This window comes from Salmo salar, chromosome 02, assembly GCF_965601325.2.
Source record: "Salmo salar chromosome 02, fSalSal1, whole genome shotgun sequence".
NCBI lineage: Eukaryota > Metazoa > Chordata > Actinopteri > Salmoniformes > Salmonidae > Salmo > Salmo salar.
Window position 1 is genome coordinate 52,588,355 of NC_138292.1, and position 18,801 is coordinate 52,607,155.

Here is an 18,801-nt window from a genome sequence, read left to right on the forward strand (position 1 = left end):
AAGGGCGGTTCATTGCTCCAGTGCCTTTCCGTTCCCCTTCACACTCCTGGGCCAGATTACACTCAATCATAGGACCTACTGAAGAGATGAGTATTCAATAAAGACTTAAAGGTTGAGACCGAGTCTGCGTCTCTCACATGGGTAGGCAGACCATTCCATAAAAATGGAACTCTATAGGAGAAAGCCCTGCCTCCAGCGTTGCTTAGAAATTCTAGGGACAATTAGGAGACCTGCGTCTTGTGACCGTAGCGTACGTGTAGGTATGTACGGCAGGACCAAATCGGAAAGATAGGTAGGAGCAAGCCCATGTAATGCTTTGTAGGTTAGCAGTAAAACCTTGAAATCAGCCCTTGCCTTAACAGGAAGCCAGTGTAGGGAGGCTAGCACTGGAGTAATATGATCACATTTTTTGGTTCTAGTCAGGATTCTAGCAGCCATATTTAGCACTAACTGAAGTTTATTTAGTGCTTTATCCGGGTAGCCGGAAAGTAGAGCATTGCAGTAGTCTAACCTAGAAGTAACAAAAGCATGGATTCATTTTTCTGCATCATTTGTGGACAGAAAATAACAGATTTTTGCAATGTTACGTAAATGGAAAAAAGCTGTCCTTGAAACAGTCTTGATATGTTCGTCAAAAGAGAGATCAGGGTCCAGAGTAACGCCGAGGTCCTTCACAGTTTTATTTGAGACGACTGTACAACCATCAAGATTAATTGTCAGATTCAACAGAAGATCTCTTTGTTTCTTGGGACCTAAAACAAGCATCTCTGTTTTGTCCGAGTTTAAAAGTAGAAAGTTTGCAGCCATCCACTTCCTTATGTCTGAAACACAGGCTTCCAGCGAGGGCAGTTTTGGGGCTTCACCATGTTTCATTGAAATGTACAGCTGTGTGTCATCCGCATAGCAGTGAAAGTTAACATTATGTTTTCGAATGACATCCCCAAGAGGTAAAATATATAGTGAAAACAGTTGTGGTCCTAAAACGGAACCTTGAGGAACACCGAAGTTTACAGTTGATTTGTCAGAGGACAAACCATTCACAGAGACAAACTGATATCTTTCCGACAGATAAGATCTAAACCAGGCCAGAACTTGTCCATGTAGACCAATTTGGGTTTCCAATCTCTCCAAAAGAATGTGGTGATCGATGGTATCAAAAGCAGCACTAAGGTCTAGGAGCACGAGAACAGATGCAGAGCCTCGGTCTGACACCATTAAAAGGTCATTTACCACCTTCACAAGTGGAGTCTCAGTGCTATGATGGGGTCTAAAACCAGCATTTCGTATACATTGTTTGTCTTCAGGAAGGCAGTGTGTTGCTGTGCAACAGCTTTTTCCATATTTTTTTTTTAAGAATGGGAGATTCAATATAGGCCGATAGTTTTTTATATTTTCTTGGTCAAGGTTTGGCTTTTTCAAGAGAGGCTTTAATACTGCCACTTTTAGTGAGTTTGGTACACATCCGGTGGATAGAGAGCCGTTTATTATGTTCAACATAGGAGGGCCAAGCACAGGAAGCAGCTCTTTCAGTAGTTTAGTTGGAATAGGGTCCAGTATGCAGCTTGAAGTTTTAGAGGTCATGATTATTTTCAACATTGTGTCAAGAGATATAATACTAAAACACTTGAGTGTCTCCCTTGATCCTAGGTCCTGGCAGAGTTGTGCAGACTCAGGACAACTGAGCTTTGGAGGAATACGCAGATTTAAAGAGGAGTCCGTAATTTGCTTTCTAATGATCATGATCTTTTCCTCAAAGAAATTCATGAATTTATTACTGCTGAAGTGAAAGCCATCCTCTCTTGGGGAATGCAGCTTTTTAGTTAGCTTTGCGACAGTATCAAAAAGAAATTTCGGATTGTTCTTATTTTCCTCAATTAAGTTGGAAAAATAGGATGATTGAGCAGCAGTGATGGCTCTTCGATACTGCACGGTACTGTCTTTCCAAGCTAGTCGGAAGACTTCCAGTTTGGTGTGGCGCCATTTCCGTTCCAATTTTCTGGAAGCTTGCTTCAGAGCTCGGGTATTTTCTGTATACCAGGGAGCTAGTTTCTTATGACAAATGTTTTTAGTTTTTAGGGGTGCAACTGCATCTAGGGTATTGCACAAGGTTAATTTGAGTTCCTCAGTTAGGTGGTTAACTGATTTTTGTCCTCTGACTGTAACGGCTGTCGTGAGAGAGAGTAGACCAAGGTGCAGCGGAGTTAGTGTTCATCATTGAATATTTAATAGACGAAAGAACACTATACAAAAATAAGAAAACCGACAGCCAAACAGTCCTGTCAGGTGCAAAACACTAACAGAAACAATTACCCACAAAACCCAAAGGAAAAACATGCTCCTTATGTGTGACTCCCAATCAGCAACAACGAACTTCAGCTGTGCCTGATTGGGAGCCACACACGGCCCAAAACAAAGAAATACAAAAAACCTAGAAAACAACATAGAACGCCCACCCAATGTAACACCCTGGCCTAACCAAAATAAAGAACAAAAAACCCCTCTCTATGGCCAGGGCGTTACACTGACGTCCTTGGGTAGGCAGAGGGAGTCTGGAAGGGCAACAAGGAATCTTTAGGTTGTCTGAGAATTTATAGCACGACTTTTGAAAGCCAAACATAGCAGCCATTTCCAACCAGGATGAATCAAACACCAAGAGTAGGGTTGTGTTCATTAGGGAATTGTTTTAAAACGTTCTGCACGCAAAAGGAAAATTAACATTTCTTATGGACAAGTCTAGGTTTGTTATCTTAGGTTTTGTGCCTAATGAACATAACTCAGGATAACGTTGCAGCCAGCTGTGGATTGACGAGAAGCTTCTGAAACAGCTTTGGGGGACCGCTGAGTGGATTTTTACCATAATTTACTAACTCTGTCCTTTAAAGAATTAAAACATATTTTGGGGTGTCCATTACGGATTTAATAAAAAGGTAATGGAGGATTTAGGGTGTAATCCCTTTTGGTGCATAAAGTACATTGTAGTTTGGAAGTCATGTGATGTCAATACAAAAAGTATGTATTCGAATATACACTGAGTGTACAAAACATTGGGAACACCTTCCTAATATTGAGTTGCACCCCCTTTTGCCCTCAGAACAGCCTCAATTTGTCAGGGTATGGACTCTACAAGGTGTCGAAAGCGTTCCACAGGGATGCTGGCCCATGTGTCAAGTTAGCTGGATGTCCTTTGGGTAGTGGACTATTCTTGATACACATAGGAAATTGTTGAGCGTGGAAAAACCTAGCAGTGTTGCAGTTCTTGACACTTGAACCGGTGCGCTTGGCACCAACTACCAAACCCCGTTCAAAGACACATCTTTTGTCTTGTCCATTCATCCTTAGAATGGCTCACATATACAATCCATGTCTCAATGGTTTCAAGCATTAAAAATCCTTCTTTAACCTGTCTCCTCCCCTTCATCTACATCGATTGAAGGTGACATCAATAAGGGATCATAGCTTTTTTGTAGACTTTCGCCTTTGCGCAGCGCCTCCAAAAATGTATATATCAGCACTTCACTCAGTGTGCATAGCTCCCCTGCCAGGCAGTGTTACTGCGAGGTGGGACATAGAATTCCTATTTATTTGTGCAATTAGCAGCTATGAAACAAAAGAGCAGAAATACTTTGAAAACAGCTACTGCAGCATTTTTCTTACCCTAACTCGCACATGTACTCATGCTTGACTTTTGACTATTTACTAATGTATTGCTTGCATAGTAGAGCCTTACAAATTGACCACCCACCAATATGGCTGGTAAAATGTACATTTTTACCCACCAATACCTAAATCTACTCGCAGGTTGTGGGTGTTCATTTCATGCCCTGATTGAGAGTCAGAAGAAAGATTTGCCTTTTAAGCTTCGTGCCTTTTAGCAAACTGCAAACGGAACATAGTTGTCTAATGTGGCATTTTCTGATACAGATCTATTTCTGGTCGAAAACATTATGCAGCAGACCTAATAAGATTAGGAAATAAACATTCACCCATAGTCTCATCCTCCTTTTAGACCCAATCTCGATCATCTTACGCTACTCATCTGCTTTCCATTACAAACTATACTGACAAAATGCAGCCTTGTTACAAGCCCTACTGCTTCCTTCCCATCTTGAAGTAAGTAATCAGTGTGTATAAATAAAGTCTCCAGCTACCAATCCAACTTTGTCAGCTCAGGCAGGGAGAAGGACAGAAGGAATGATACAATTAAGTATTTTAACAGGGCCATGATTTGAATAGTGTTTTTCAGCGTATTGCTCCAGAGGGAAAAGAGATGATGGGAAGCTATTCAATGCATCCCCTGTAAGAAATGTGCTCTATAAATAAAGTTTGATGAATGAGTATATAATCTTGAGACCAGGGCAAAAAATGTACTTTTTGTTCCACCAGCCACTGTGGCAGGTAGATAAAAATAAAAAATACCGGCCACTGAGATTTTTTACCGGCCAAAAATATTTTTTTGCACATAAAAAAAACACACCAAAAACAGATAACCATGCTTTGTAATGTTTCTAAAACAATAAATGTTGCTCAATTTCATTTCCTTTTTTGTGACCTGAGTCTATTATTAAAGGGGCAGCTGAACATTTTGTCTCTGATATTTCGGTTAATAATATCCTCTTAGAGACCCCTTCGTGCTCTAATCCCGTTAACGGGATTGATTTTGACAACAGCCAGTGGAAAATCAGAGCGCCAAATTCAAAACAGCTAAAATCTCATAATTCCATTTTCTCAAACAATCAACTATTTTACACCATTTTAAAGATAAGACTCTCGTTAATCCAACCACATTGTCCGATTTCAAAAAGGCTTTACGGCGAAAGCATAAAATTAGATTATGTTAGGACATAAACTTCACAAGAAAAACCACACATTTTCCAAGCAACTAGATGCATCACAAAAACCAAAAGTACAGCTAAAATATTCACTAACCTTTGATGATCTTCATCAGATGGCACTCATAGGACTTCATGTTACACAATACATGTATATTTTGCTCGATAAAGTTCATATTTATATCCAAAAAACCCATTTTACATTGGCGTGTAATGTTCAGAAATGTTTCGCCTCCAAAACATCCGGTGAATGAGCACAATGAGCACACATATTACAGAAATACTCATCATAAACTTTGATCAATATACAAGTGTTATGCACAGAATTATAGATAGACTTCTCCTAAATGCTACCGCTTTGTCAGATTTCAAAAAAGGTTCACGGCGAAAGCACAATTTGCAATAATCTGAGTACAGCCCAGAAGACGCCAACAAGCAAACAGAAACCCGCCATCTTTGAGTCAATAAAACTAAGAAATTACATTGTAAATATTCACTTACCTTTGATTATCTTCATCAGAAGGCACTCCCAGGAACCCCAGCTCCACAATAAATGTTCGATAAAGTTCATATTTATGTCCAAATACATCCATTTTGTTTGCGCGTTAGGTTCACTATCCAAATCCACTACGCGCGAGCTTACTTAGCCCAGACGAAAAGTCAAAAAAGTTATACTACAGTTTGTAGAAACATGTCAAACGATGTATAGAATCAATCTTTAGGTTGTTTTTAACATATACATTCCACGGATAGGTCCAACCGGACCTATCCGTTCTCTTTAGGAGTGAATATGAACTCAGCTCGCTCCCAAGTCCTTGCGCGTGACTGAGCCCATGCCTTATAATGGGACACCTACTTCCTTGGGCTGTTATTCCCATCAAATTCACCACAGAATCCACAAACAAGGTTCTAAAGACTGTTGACATCTAGTGGAAGCTTTAGGAAGTGCAAAATGAACCCTAAGTCACTGTATACTGGAAAGGCAATCACTTGAAAAAACTACAACCTCAGATTTCCCACTTCCTGGATGGATTTTTCTCAGGTTTCTGCCTGCCATATGGGTTCTGTTATACTCACAGACATCATTCAAACAGTTTTAGAAACTACAGAGTGTTTTCTATCCAAATCTACTAATATACATATCCTACATTCTGGGCCCGAGAGGCAGGCAGTTTAATTTGGGTACATTTTTCATCCGGCCGTGAAAATACTGCCCCCTATCCCGAAGAGGTTGGGCGATTGGTTACCTTGATAACTGGGCCACTTGAGTCCTGTCACCTGTGTCTCTGGTCATGTCTACACTTGACACTTAAATGCGACTTCTGCTATCAGAATGAAAATTGCATTGAAAAGACAGGTCTGGATGCACAAAAGTGGCTTTGTGGTCTGATTGTTTTCAGAGCTGGCTACCCACTTCAGGAAGTGGTCAGGAATGCAATGTGTACATATTTCTCCTCAGTCTGGATGAAATCAGGCTACCGAAAGCGCATACAGTGGGCAACGTCATCAGCACCTCTCCCACAAATCTCCAGAAAACTTGTGTTTTGGGACCAAGAGGGACTTTTTCATTATAACGTTGGAGGAAATACGTTCCTGGCATGTGAGGAACGTGTTTGCAAGCCTCATAAATGCTAGCCAGCTAGAGTTATGCCAACCCATATACAATCCCTTTAGCGTTGCTTGCTGGCAAGCTACAGAGGTTAGATGGCTAGTTAGCTACAGTAGTTAGCTACTGCCATCAGTTGTTGTTGTGTTATCATATTTTGCCTATTACACCATTTGTAGAATGCATACTGTCATTTGAATATAGTGCCGAAAAATGGAATCTGGACACACTGGACACGGTAGACACATTTAAGTTGATTGCTGATCATTTGTGTAACTTATATTTGTGCCTGATATTTGTCATTTGTACTTGGAATATGTTCAAACCAACTGGGAACGAGGAAGCTGAACTTGGAACTCGGACATCTCTGACCTCCGACTTCAGTGCCTTTAAGAAAACTGGGAACTCGAACAAAAACGAACTCCGACTGTGAAAAAATAATTTTGAACGGTCATCCATCTTGGAAGCTATTCAAGACTACTGTGACACAGCCAGCCAGCAATTCCGGGTGACATAGCTTGTCTCTGGGGACCAGGCCTGGACTTTTGACATTGCTGGAAATTCCAATTTTATATCAACATCTGTTTACAATTTGTATCAGAGTAATAAGTCAAAAATACCTGATACCGTTCGCTTTTGGGGTTGATAAAGTTGTTCAACATACTCTAATTCCTACATGTTTATATCACACAAGGACAAGTAATTTTAGCAACCTTAAACATTGTTGGAAAGTGACAACAAAGTAGAAAGACAAGCCATGTCCCATTAAGTGAGTGTATGTCTATATGAGATGAGTTAAACAGAAACGTTAACATCCATCAACAGCTATAAAGACTCAAATGGAATGCATTTACAAAACATTTACATTTATTGATAAAAATAACATTTGAATATAACTTCAACAGAATAATCTTGCATCTCTAAAACACAAAACAAAGCAAAGACTGGAACTACACTACAAGCGTGCGACTTGGTAGATGATGATACCATAGGTAATGAAGCGGAAGAGCAGCCCGAGGATTACCAGGGTCATCGTCGCTTTCATGGGATTTCTCAAGATTCTAAAGCACCCCATTGTGACATCATCACTTCCAACTGACATTCTCTTTAACTTTTGACACAAACCAGCTAATAATTCCATTTTGCAACCACTTTGACAAAATGTTTCAGGCTTAGCAACTTCGTCTACTTCTCTGCTACTCAAATCTGGCATTTGGACAAAAAATTATATTCCAATCAAAGTTTGAGCAGTTTAAGTAACCGCATCAACAACATTTTCTGTAACATTTTTGCAAACAACATCCATTTTGACCACTACCGCAACAAGTTAGACAAAAAGTTGGAGCGTAAGGGATATTCATCTACTTCTGTGCTATTCATAGCTGTTTGCAGAATCAAAATATTCAATACGGAAATTACGGTACAGCTGTTTTTGTAACTGCATTACGACATGTTTTTCAAACTTTCCCAAACAGCTTCCGTTTTGACCACTATTACATACCACGACCTTACAACTTCTGACAACAACCACACAATTACACTCCAGAATCACACATCTTCTGACCACACATTTAACTACTGACCATATCCACACAACTACTGACCACAACTACTGAACCATATAACTACTGACCACAACTTCTGACCTCAACCGCACAACTTCTGACCTCAACCGCACGACTTCTGACCACATCTACTGACCACAACCACACAATTACATACCTCAACCACATAAAGTCTGACCGCAACCACACAACTGCTTACCACATCTAGTGACCACAAGCACACATCTTCTGACCACACAACTTCTGACCACACATCTAACTACTGACCATATCTACACAACGTTTGACCACAACTGCTGAACCACATAACTACTGACCACTTCTACCGACCACAACTTCTGACCAAATCTACTCACTTTCGATGGGAATTAAAAATGACATTTTTACACTTCTTTCACTACCACAAACAAACATTTAAAGAGCTTTAGCTAGCCCCACCAACTTTATTTGTAAAGTTACCATCTAGTTGTTATTTGTGGTTGTAATCAATATTACATTTATTTTGTGAGGAAAGTTGGTGAAATAGAGTATATAAAAGAGGAGAGGGAAGATGCCTTTATTAACAATGTTTCCAGTAAATGTGTACGTTTTGATTTCCGGAAGCCCTCGCCCCTCTCTTGAACAATTGTGGAACTTTTCGAAGATGCCAGGTGAATTAAAAACATGCCATTGTAATGACGTGAAATAAAATACATATAAATGACCTTTAAATCATTTCCGTTTGCAAGAATGTAATGAAACAGGTAGGGAGAGCGAGCTTTGTCCGTGGTTGGTAGCGCAAGCTTCTGCCGGAGCCTAGCACTCTATTGACAGCTCAGCCCAATTCTATTAAGATGACAGTGCGCAGAACTGAAGGCCAAAAGGTTGAGAGTTCGGCGACCATCGCGGACAAGTATATGGAAAGAATGAATAACTAATTAATTTATCATTAATTGGCTGAGTCGATTTACATTGTTATGAAGGTGATGGTTATGAATTTTGATTTATTAAATCAAGCAATTAAAACGTTTTTAAAATGATATATCACCTACATAAATGTCAGATTTTCTAAATGCAAAAGATCTCCTACATGTGACAGGGGCCTCTGATATAATAAATATTATACACTGTGTGGTTTGAGCCCTGAATGCTGATTCGCTGAAAGCCGTGGTATAGGGGTATACCAAAACTAATATGTTTACTGCTCTAATTATGTTAATTGGTAACCAGTTTATAATAGCAATAAGGCACGTCCGGGGTTTGTGCTATATTGCCAATATACCACGGCTAAGGGCTGTATCCAGGCTCTCTGCGTTGTATCATCCTTAAGAACAGCCCTAAGCTGTGGTAAAGTATATTGGCCATATACCACACCCCCTCGGGCCTTATTGCTTAATTGTAACCTGGGTGGTTCGAGCCCTGAATGCTGATTGGCTGACACCTGTGGTATATCAGACCATAAACCACAGGTGTAACAAAACATGCATTTTTACTGCTCTAATTATGTTGGTAACCAGTGGTTTGTGATACAGTGCCTTCAGAAAGTATTCAGACCCCTTGACTTTTTCCCACATTTTGTTACGTTACAGCCTTATTCTAACATGGATTACATTTTTAAAATCCTCAGCAATCTACACACAATACCCCATAATGACAAACCTAAAACAGGTTTTTAGAAAATACCTTATTTACACAAGAATTCAGACTCTTGCTATGGGACTTCAAATTCAGCTCAGGTGCACCCTGTTTACATTGATCATCCTTGAGATGTTTGGAAAGGCACACCTGTCTATATAAGGTCACAAAGTTGACAGTGCATGTCAGAGCAAAAACCAAGCCATGAGGTTGAAGGAATTGTCCGTAGAACTCCGAGACAGGATTGTGTTGAGGCACAGATCTGGGGAAGGGTACCAAAAACGTCTGCAGCATTGAAGGTCCCTAAGAACACAGTGGCCTCCATCATTCTTAAATGGAAGACGTTTGGAACCACCAAGACTCTTCCTTCGGGACAAGTCTCTGAATGTCCTTGAATGGCACAGCCAGAGCCTGGACTTGAACCCGATAGAACATCTCTGGAGAGACCTGAAAATTGCTGTGCAGCAAAACTCCCCATCTAACCTGACAGAGCTTAAGAGGATCTGCAGAGAAGAATGGGAGAAACTCCCCAAATACGTGTGCCAAGCTTGTAGCGTCATACCCAAGAAGACTCGAGGCTGTAATTGCTACCAAAGGTGCTTCAGTAAAGTACTGAGTAAAGGGTCTGAATACTTATGTAAATGTGATATTTCAGTTGTTGTTTTTTTATACTTTTGCAAAACATTCTAAAAACCTGTTTTTGCTTTGTCATTAGCATCAATTAAAGGCATCTCATTTTGTGGTACAAAGAAGTTCACAATTTCATGTAAATATAACAAATCCTGTCTTCAGACAGGTGATATGAGCCGGAATGCTACCTAACGCAGAAACACAGTGATAAGTCGCAACATAGCAATCGAATATGGCCTAAGACAGGGAATTTTTACTAGGATTAAATGTCAGGAATTGTGAAACTGAGTTTAAATGTATTTGGCTAAGGTGTATGTAAACTTCCGAACTTCAACTGTACTCAGTATTCATATCCAGAAAGAAATTCTCACTACATTACATTTTATAGAAATGCTACTATGGAAAGGATAAGACATGTCTTTTTGTGGGAAAATCATCCTGATTAATTATTTTGTTATATCGTAGTTTACCTATTTACTTATGGCCCCTGCCTACACTTAACATGTTTTTTTAAATTATATGAGCAAAACATATTACACTTTATTTGGAATGGGCAAGCCAGACAAAATTAAACGGGGCCTATTTACATAATGAATATGAATTTGGAGGGCAGAACTTATTGAATATTAAAGCAATGGACCTCTCACTAAAGGCTTCAAGCTCACCCCATGTTGAAGAATGGCCCTTTTCCCTTCATTTAGATTACAACCTATCACTTTTGGTTATTTGATAATGAAATCAACTCCAAAATATCGCTATTTTTAAAACAAGCCTTAGAAAGCTGGTTGCAATTTCAGTTGAATACACTTTTTTTTAATTGTTTAACTCAAATATAGTAATTGATTAAAAAAATACATTTTTGAAAAAAAAATGGCACATGCAGTTAACAAAAATAAATGGAAATGTCTGTTCTTTCAAAAATGACAACCAACTGTTTGCAGCATTACCGCAAACACGGAGGAGGCAAGTGGAACTTGGAGAAGGTAAGGAATTTGTTTGTCGGCCCAGCATTAAAGAGCAAAATTGGCTAAATACATTTTTTTATAAATAATAAAGTATACCAGTTTAATTTAAGGACCAAAAAATTCCCAGCTGCGCCATAAAGGTTGCAAAATAGTTGGGAGATTTTCGATGTACCGATTCCATGGCACATAGTTTATGAACTGATACACAAAATGATGACAGATTCAAAATGTAGAGTTTGTCCATTGAAATGATTATACAAAATTCTTGCAATCAATAGAATGTTATAAATGGGGAGTACAACCATGCCAGCTCTGCACATTGTGCTGCGAAGAGATAGATCACTTGTTGTGGTACTGCCCATATGTAGCTTGTTTTTGGTCGCAGGTAGAGGAAAGGCTGAAAAATTGCAAAATTTACTTGCAGCTAACTCTGCAAATAGCACTGCTGGTTGATTGGAAAAGTAAATCGATCAATCATATAATAATACTCGGAGAATATAAAGGTTTTTGAAACATCATAGCACAGTGGAAACTTATATGGCAGCTAGAAATTGTTTTCTTTCAAATGGTACGAAATAAAATAAAAGTATCAAGAATATGCATATCCTTGCTTCAGGTCCTGAGCTACAGGCAGTTAGATTTGGGTATATAATTTTAAGCAGAAATCCTTTTAAACAACTCTAAATATATTTTATATTTGAGATTCTTCAAAGTAGCCACCCTTTGCCTTGATGACAGCTTGGTAAACTCTTGGCATAAAAACATTAAGCCATATCTCCTCCTCCTTTTAGCCCTGAAAGGGCCCAGAACTCTGCAGGCTCTCGAGCTTTGCAAGGAGCCTGAAAATGGCCCCCAGCTTCCACTTTATTTATTTTTAGCTTTGTCCCTATCATTTGATCTAGATCAACTCACTCTACTGATCTGCTTTCCTTCGAGAACTATACTGACAAGAGTAAACCTGTGTGAATCCCTATAAAATTGCATCCTTGTTACAAGCCCTGCTGAATGATAAATGTAAGTATTTTATTTAACACGGCCATGAATTGAATAGTGTTTTTTTTTTTTACCAATAAACCTACACAGCATATTTCTCCAGAGGGAAAATAGATGATAGTAAGCTATTCAAGAGTACGGTGACACAGCAAGCCAGGGATTCCTGGTGACATAGCTTGTCTCCGGAAACCAGGCCTGGACTTTCTACACTGCTGGAAATTACACTTTTACAAATTATAAACAGATGTTGATGTTGTCAAAAATACATAATACTGTTCATTCTTGGGGTTGATAAAGTTGTTCAACATACTCACATTCCTACATCTTTATATCACACAAGGACAAGTAATCTTAGCAACCATAAATAGTAAAGATTGTGGCTTAAACATTGTTGGAGAGCGACAACAAAGACAAGCCATGTCAGGATATGTATGTTCATGGACCTCTCAGATTCAGTCAACAATTCAATTGCTGACCCGAGCCAAGTTCTGTTATGCCGTCTCTGCCAAGTGGATACAAAGCCATGGGAATTGTTTTTTTGTTAAGTGAGTGTATGTCTATATGGGACGAGTCTCACAGAGTCGTTAACATCCATTAACAGCTATAAAAACTGAAATGTAATGCATTTACAAAAATGTTTCATTTATTTATAAAACATTACATTTGAATGGAACTTCAAAAGAATAATCTTGCATCCTTAAAACACAAAACTAAAGAAGAGCAAATCAGATCTGGTACACAGTGCTGAAGAAACTTATGTGGTGATGATAACAAAGGTGATGAAGACGAAGAGCAGCCCAAGGATTGCCAAAGTCAGGGTCACAGTATTAAAGCAGCGTGCAGTCTTCCCGTGTTTTCTTGCTCCCTCCAAGTCTCCAACCATCTTCCTATCCCTGGACTGGAAGACAAAATGTAGAATCATTTATACTATAGAATCATTAATGTGTTGCTGATTGTGTTTATGTAGCGATGCATATTAGTTAACAACATGCACACATTACATTTCACACTAATGGGATGATCTCAGTCATGTATTACCCTCTTAGTGGTTTAATACTCCTTAAAACACTTATTTTGGAGTAAAGATCTATAGAGCCTATAGATGAAGTATAGACTACACATTTTTATAACACTGTGATAACATGAGAGTGAAACGCAAATGTAGATAATTGTTATGCTGTCTTCCTTCCATAGTTCAAAGTTGGTCGCCTATATAATAACTTGCTCAACTTGAAAATCCATACAGTACAAGCACCAACACCAGACATTGCTATAAAAAGCTATATAAGGAGAATTCCAACTCACCTTTATGGAGAAATACACCGCTAACATTCCGAGACAGAATGGGTTGCCGTACAAGAGGCTGCAAAGTGACCAGATAATGTGATCCCTGGGCTGAGGTACAACGGGCTGTGGCTGACCCAAGACGACGGTATGTTGGAACTTGGGCGCTCCGTGAGTGTCTTCAAGACGCATGTACTTATTTCCTTTCATTGGGACAAACTCTGGCTGGTAAGGTGGTGGTTGATCCATGGCAAGCGAATATAGCTACTTATTTAGCCTCGTGTTAAAAAATAGACAATGATTCTCGAGCAAATGAGAACGTGAGACCCAAAGAGATGTTTCTTTTGTGAGGTGGAGGGTTTATAAGAGGAGTGGAGTGGTGAAGGTTTGCGTCATTAGCACTGTTTCCAGTAAATGTGTATGTTTTCATTTCTGGAGGCCCTCCCCCCCTCTCTTGCACAATAGCACTGATAGTCAATCTTTTTGTTCTGCTTTTGGGAGTGTATACCCAAAGATATTTGACTGGACTTCCTGTCACTACCATATTTGGTAGTGAGAAAACATACCCGAATGCTTCCGCTTTATAGCCCCTGTGACATGTCTGTGTCACCACTTCTGTCTGTGGTATACAATTCTGTCTGTCCTGCCCTCTAACTGGTTAGACTGTCTGCCCAGTTTCACCTAGTGTCATCTTCTCACACTACCCGTGAATAGACTTCCTCTCACCAACATACATTCTAAACGGATGCTTCTGCTTTATAGCCCCTGTGATGTGTCTGGGTTACCACTTCTGTCTGTGCTACAGTGCATTCGGAAAGTATTCAGACCCCTTGACTTTTTTGTTGTTATGTTACAGCCTTATTATAAAATTGGTCACATAAAAAAATGGCATCATCAATCTACACACAATACCCCCTAATGATGAAGCGAAAACAGGGTTTTAGAAATGTTTGCAAATGTATATATATATATAAAAAAAAATAATGAATTACCTCATTTACATAAGTATTCAGACCCTTTGCTATGAGACACGAAATTGAGCTCACCTGTTTCCATTGATCATTCTTGAGATGTTTCTACAAGTTGATTGGAGATCACCTGTGGTAAAATCAATCGATTAGGCATGATTTCGAGGGATAAAAAGCGGTTTCTTTGCGAGCCGGAAAATGATCTAAGTGACTGATAGTTGGTATTCAGCAGTCATAAAAGTATGCCTTATTTACTTTGAAATCACTACTCAAATAGTGATTTTGTCAGACAACATAGGCAGCAGCTCTAAAGAGATATGATGACTTGGAATGAAATAATAAAGTAATCAAATAAAACAAATATTTTATTAAAGTCATGTTAATTAATAAGTGATAAGCTGTTACGGGCAGTCACTAACATCATGGGACTTTTATTAATTGTTTTATTCTGTGTTACAGCATTTAACCCATATAATGCATAGTGCATTTAATGTTAAAAAATTGTAATAAAAAAAATGATTATTTTTGAATAATTTAACAGACACCAAAAGGACCTTAAGAAAGCACTAATCACTCAGCACTAATACCAGTCTGTCTATCCTGCCCTCTATCTACCATTCATAGTGACAATAGTGGTAAGTGGATCATTTGTCCAGTTTTGCAATAGTCTAACTAGCAATCCCAGGGTAACATGGGGTAAGACGCCCCACCCCTAAGATCAATGTCTAATTGCTGACAAAATCGCAAAGGTGGATGATGGCGATGCTTAGGGTAACAAACTATAAAGGGAAACAAATGGCTACAGTTAACAGATGTTGTTATTTAATCAAATAATATTTTTTAGGAAAGGGGCATTTTGCCCAGCTACCCTGGGTAATTCAAAAAACTGTAAAACCAGTCTATGCCTGCCAACTGCCTTTCTTTATTGAAAGTGTTTTGGATTCCCATCCTCTCCGCTAGGTCAAAGGCAAGTTTTCACATCACATGATGTATGTCCAAAAAGGGCTCTTTACATTTTTGGGATATGACTCACCAGGTCACATTCGAAAGAACTAGTGAAGACTGGTAACCCACCCAAATGGCTGTGGCCTGTGGTTTTGACCTGCTTGTCTCGGTGGCGCCTCAGGGTTTTGTGTGGCACATTATGTCACGCCCTGATCTGTTTCACCTGTCCCTGTGATTGTCTCCACCGCCTGCAGGTGTCGGTTATTTTCCCCAGTGTATTTATCCCTGTGTTTCCTGTCTCTCTGTGCCAGTTGTGGTGGCTAATTTCTGCATTACCAAATGAGGAGAGTTACAAATTTCACACACCAGTCAGAGTTATACTTAAACTACATCTTTAACCTGTTAGGGCTAGGGGGCAGTATTTACACGGCCGGATAAAAAACGTACCCGATTTAATCTGGTTATTACTACTGCCCAGAAACTAGAATATGCATATAATTATTGTCTTTGGATAGAAAACACCCTAAAGTTTCTAAAACTGTTTAAATGGTGTCTGTGAGTATAACAGAACTCATATGGCAGGCAAAAACCTGAGAAGATTCTGTACAGGAAGTGCCGTCTCTGACCATTCCTTGAGCTTCTTGGCTCTGTTTATTGAAAACTGAGGATCTTTGCTGTAACGTGACACTTCCTACGGCTCCCATAGGCTCTCAGAACCCGGGAAAAAGCTGAATGATGTAATTCCAGCCCCTGACTGAAAAACATTATCGCCTTTGGTAAGTGGCCGATCAGAGGACCATCAGACTGAGGCTCGTGCACGAGGGGATCCCATGTTTTTATTTTCTCTCCCTTTGAACGTAAACACGCTTTCCCGGTCGGAATATTATCGCTTTTTTTACGAGAAAAATTGCATAAAAATTGATTTTAAACAGCGGTTGACATGCTTCGAAGTACGGTAATTGTCACGCCCTGACCAGGTGAACTCTTCTATTTTGGTCAGGGTGTGGCATTTCTATAGTTTATTTTCTATGTTTTGGTATAGCCTTGCTTTGGGGCGTATTTCTATGTTGGGTTCTGTAGATTCCCAATCAGAGACAGCTGTCGCTAGTTGCCTCTGATTGGGGAATCATATTTAAGTTCCTTTTCCCCCCACGATGTTTGTGGGTTGTTGTCTCTTTCGTTGGAGCAGTAGCGATACGTGTATTCTCTGTTTTGACCGTGTTATTTCAATCTGTAATAAATAACATGTGTTCGCTCCCAGCTGCGCCTTGGTCCACTTCTTCCTTCCTGCACGACGATCGTTACAGAACAACCCACCAAACCAGGACCAAGCAGCGGGAGGAAAAGGAGCGCGAGAGATGGGCTCGCGAGGGAAAGGAGTTCTGGCCATGGGAGGAGATCATGTCGGGGAAAGGACCCTGGCGGAAGGATTCCCAGGTCGAGGAGGTGATGCCAGCCGGTGGAAGGAGTCGCAGGCGGCAGTCGAGGAGGCCCGGAAGACACCCCCAAGAAAATTTTTTGGGGGGGCTAATGGGGTGGTCCGGAAGGGCAGAGGAAGAGCCCAGACCACTGCTCTCGTGGGGGATAACGGCGAAGGAGGAGGCAGAGATGTGGGGACAGCGTGGAGGAAGAGCCTTGGGTAGCAGAGGTGCGCACGGTATCGCCAGTGCGCCTGCACAGCCCAGTGCGCTCTGTGCCAGCGTCCCACATTTGCCGGGCTAGGGGGAGTGTTCAGCGAGGACGTGTTGTGCCGGCTCAGCGCTCCTGGCCTCCGGTGCCCCTTCTCGGTCCGATGTATCCTGCGCCGAGGACGCGCACTGTGTCTCCGGTACGGCTGCACAGCCCAGTGCGTTCTGTGCCAGCGCTCCACACTTGCCAGGCTAAGGTGGGTGTTGAGCCAGAACGGGTGATGTCAGCTGTGCACTCCAGACCTCCAGTGCGCCTCCTCGGTCCAGGATATCCGGCGCCGCTTATGCGCACTGTGTCGCCGGTGTGCGGTCACAGTCCAGTCCGGCCCGTCCCTGCTCCCCGCACCAGGTAAGTGGTGCGTGTCCCCAGTCCTGTCCGGCCCATCCCTGCTCCCCGCACCAGGTTAGTGGTGCGTGTCCCCAGTCCAGTCCGGCCCATCCCTGCTCCCCGCACCAGGTTAGTGGTGCGCATCCCCAGTCCAGTCCGGCCCGTCCCTGCTCCCCGCACCAGGTTAGTGGTGCGTGTCCACAGTCCAGTCCGGCCCGTCCCTGCTCCCCGCACCAGGTTAGTGGTGCGTGTCCCCAGTCCTGTCCGGCCCATTCCTGCTCCCCGCACCAAGCTAGTGGTGCGTGTCCCCAGTCCTGTCCGGCCCATCCCTGCTCCCCGCACCAGGTTGGTGGTGCGCGTCCCCAGTCCAGTCCGGCCCGTCCCTGCTCCCCGCACCAGGTTAGTGGTGCGTGTCCCCAGTCCTGTCCGGCCCATTCCTGCTCCCCGCACCAAGCTAGTGGTGCGCGTCCCCAGTCCTGTCCGGCCCATCCCTGCTCCCCGCACCAGGTTAGTGGTGCGCGTCCCCAGTCCAGTCCGGCCCGTCCCTGCTCCCCGCACCAGGTTAGTGGTGCGTGTCCCCAGTCCTGTCCGGCCCGTCCCTGCTCCCCGCACCAGGTTAGTAGTGCGTGTCCACAGTCCTGTCCGGCCCATCCCGGCTCCCCGCACCAGGTTGGTGGTGCGTGTCCCCAGGCCAGTCCGGCCCGTCCCTGCTCCCCGCACCAGGTTGGTGGTGCGTGTCCCCGGTCCTGTCCGGCCCGTCCCTGTTCCCCGCACCAGGCCCACGGCGCGTGTCCACAGTCCGGCACGGCCTGTGTCCGGTCCACCGGTGACCAGTCCTGTTCCGGTCGGCGGCTCCGCTCCGGAGCCTGAGCATGCCGCTCCACCGTGGTCCAGTCCGGGCCAGAGGGGTAGGGTTAAGGTGAAGGCGGGGGAGAGAACACGCCCGGGGCCAGAGCCTCCACCGAGGGTGAGGCGCCCACCCGGGTCCCCCCCCTAATAGACTTTAGGTTGGTGCGCCGGGAGTACGCACCGTTGGAGGGGGGGTACTGTCACGCCCTGACCAGGTGAACTCTTCTATTTTGGTCAGGGTGTGGCATTTCTATAGTTTATTTTCTATGTTTTGGTATAGCCTTGCTTTGGGGCGTATTTCTATGTTGGGTTCTGTAGATTCCCAATCAGAGACAGCTGTCGCTAGTTGCCTCTGATTGGGGAATCATATTTAAGTTCCTTTTCCCCCCACGATGTTTGTGGGTTGTTGTCTCTTTCGTTGGAGCAGTAGCGATACGTGTATTCTCTGTTTTGACCGTGTTATTTCAATCTGTAATAAATAACATGTGTTCGCTCCCAGCTGCGCCTTGGTCCACTTCTTCCTTCCTGCACGACGAT

General features: G+C 42.2%; 1 protein-coding gene and 1 long non-coding RNA gene across 2 annotated transcripts in view; both read right to left on the bottom strand.

The window, feature by feature from the left end:
* The window catches only part of LOC145861651 (uncharacterized), a 63,904-nt gene that overhangs the window by 3,108 nt on the left and 41,995 nt on the right, over positions 1-18,801 (bottom strand). The window contains exon 2 of the long non-coding RNA XR_014381299.1: positions 14,533-14,584. This is a non-coding gene — a long non-coding RNA (uncharacterized LOC145861651). The remainder of the gene's footprint in view (positions 1-14,532; positions 14,585-18,801) is intronic.
* i14k (14 kDa transmembrane protein) lies at positions 12,831-13,839 on the bottom strand. Its single transcript, NM_001142719.1, is given in 2 exon segments — positions 12,831-13,100; positions 13,508-13,839. Coding segments are annotated over 2 exon segments (372 nt in total). The 5' UTR covers positions 13,736-13,839; the 3' UTR covers positions 12,831-12,956.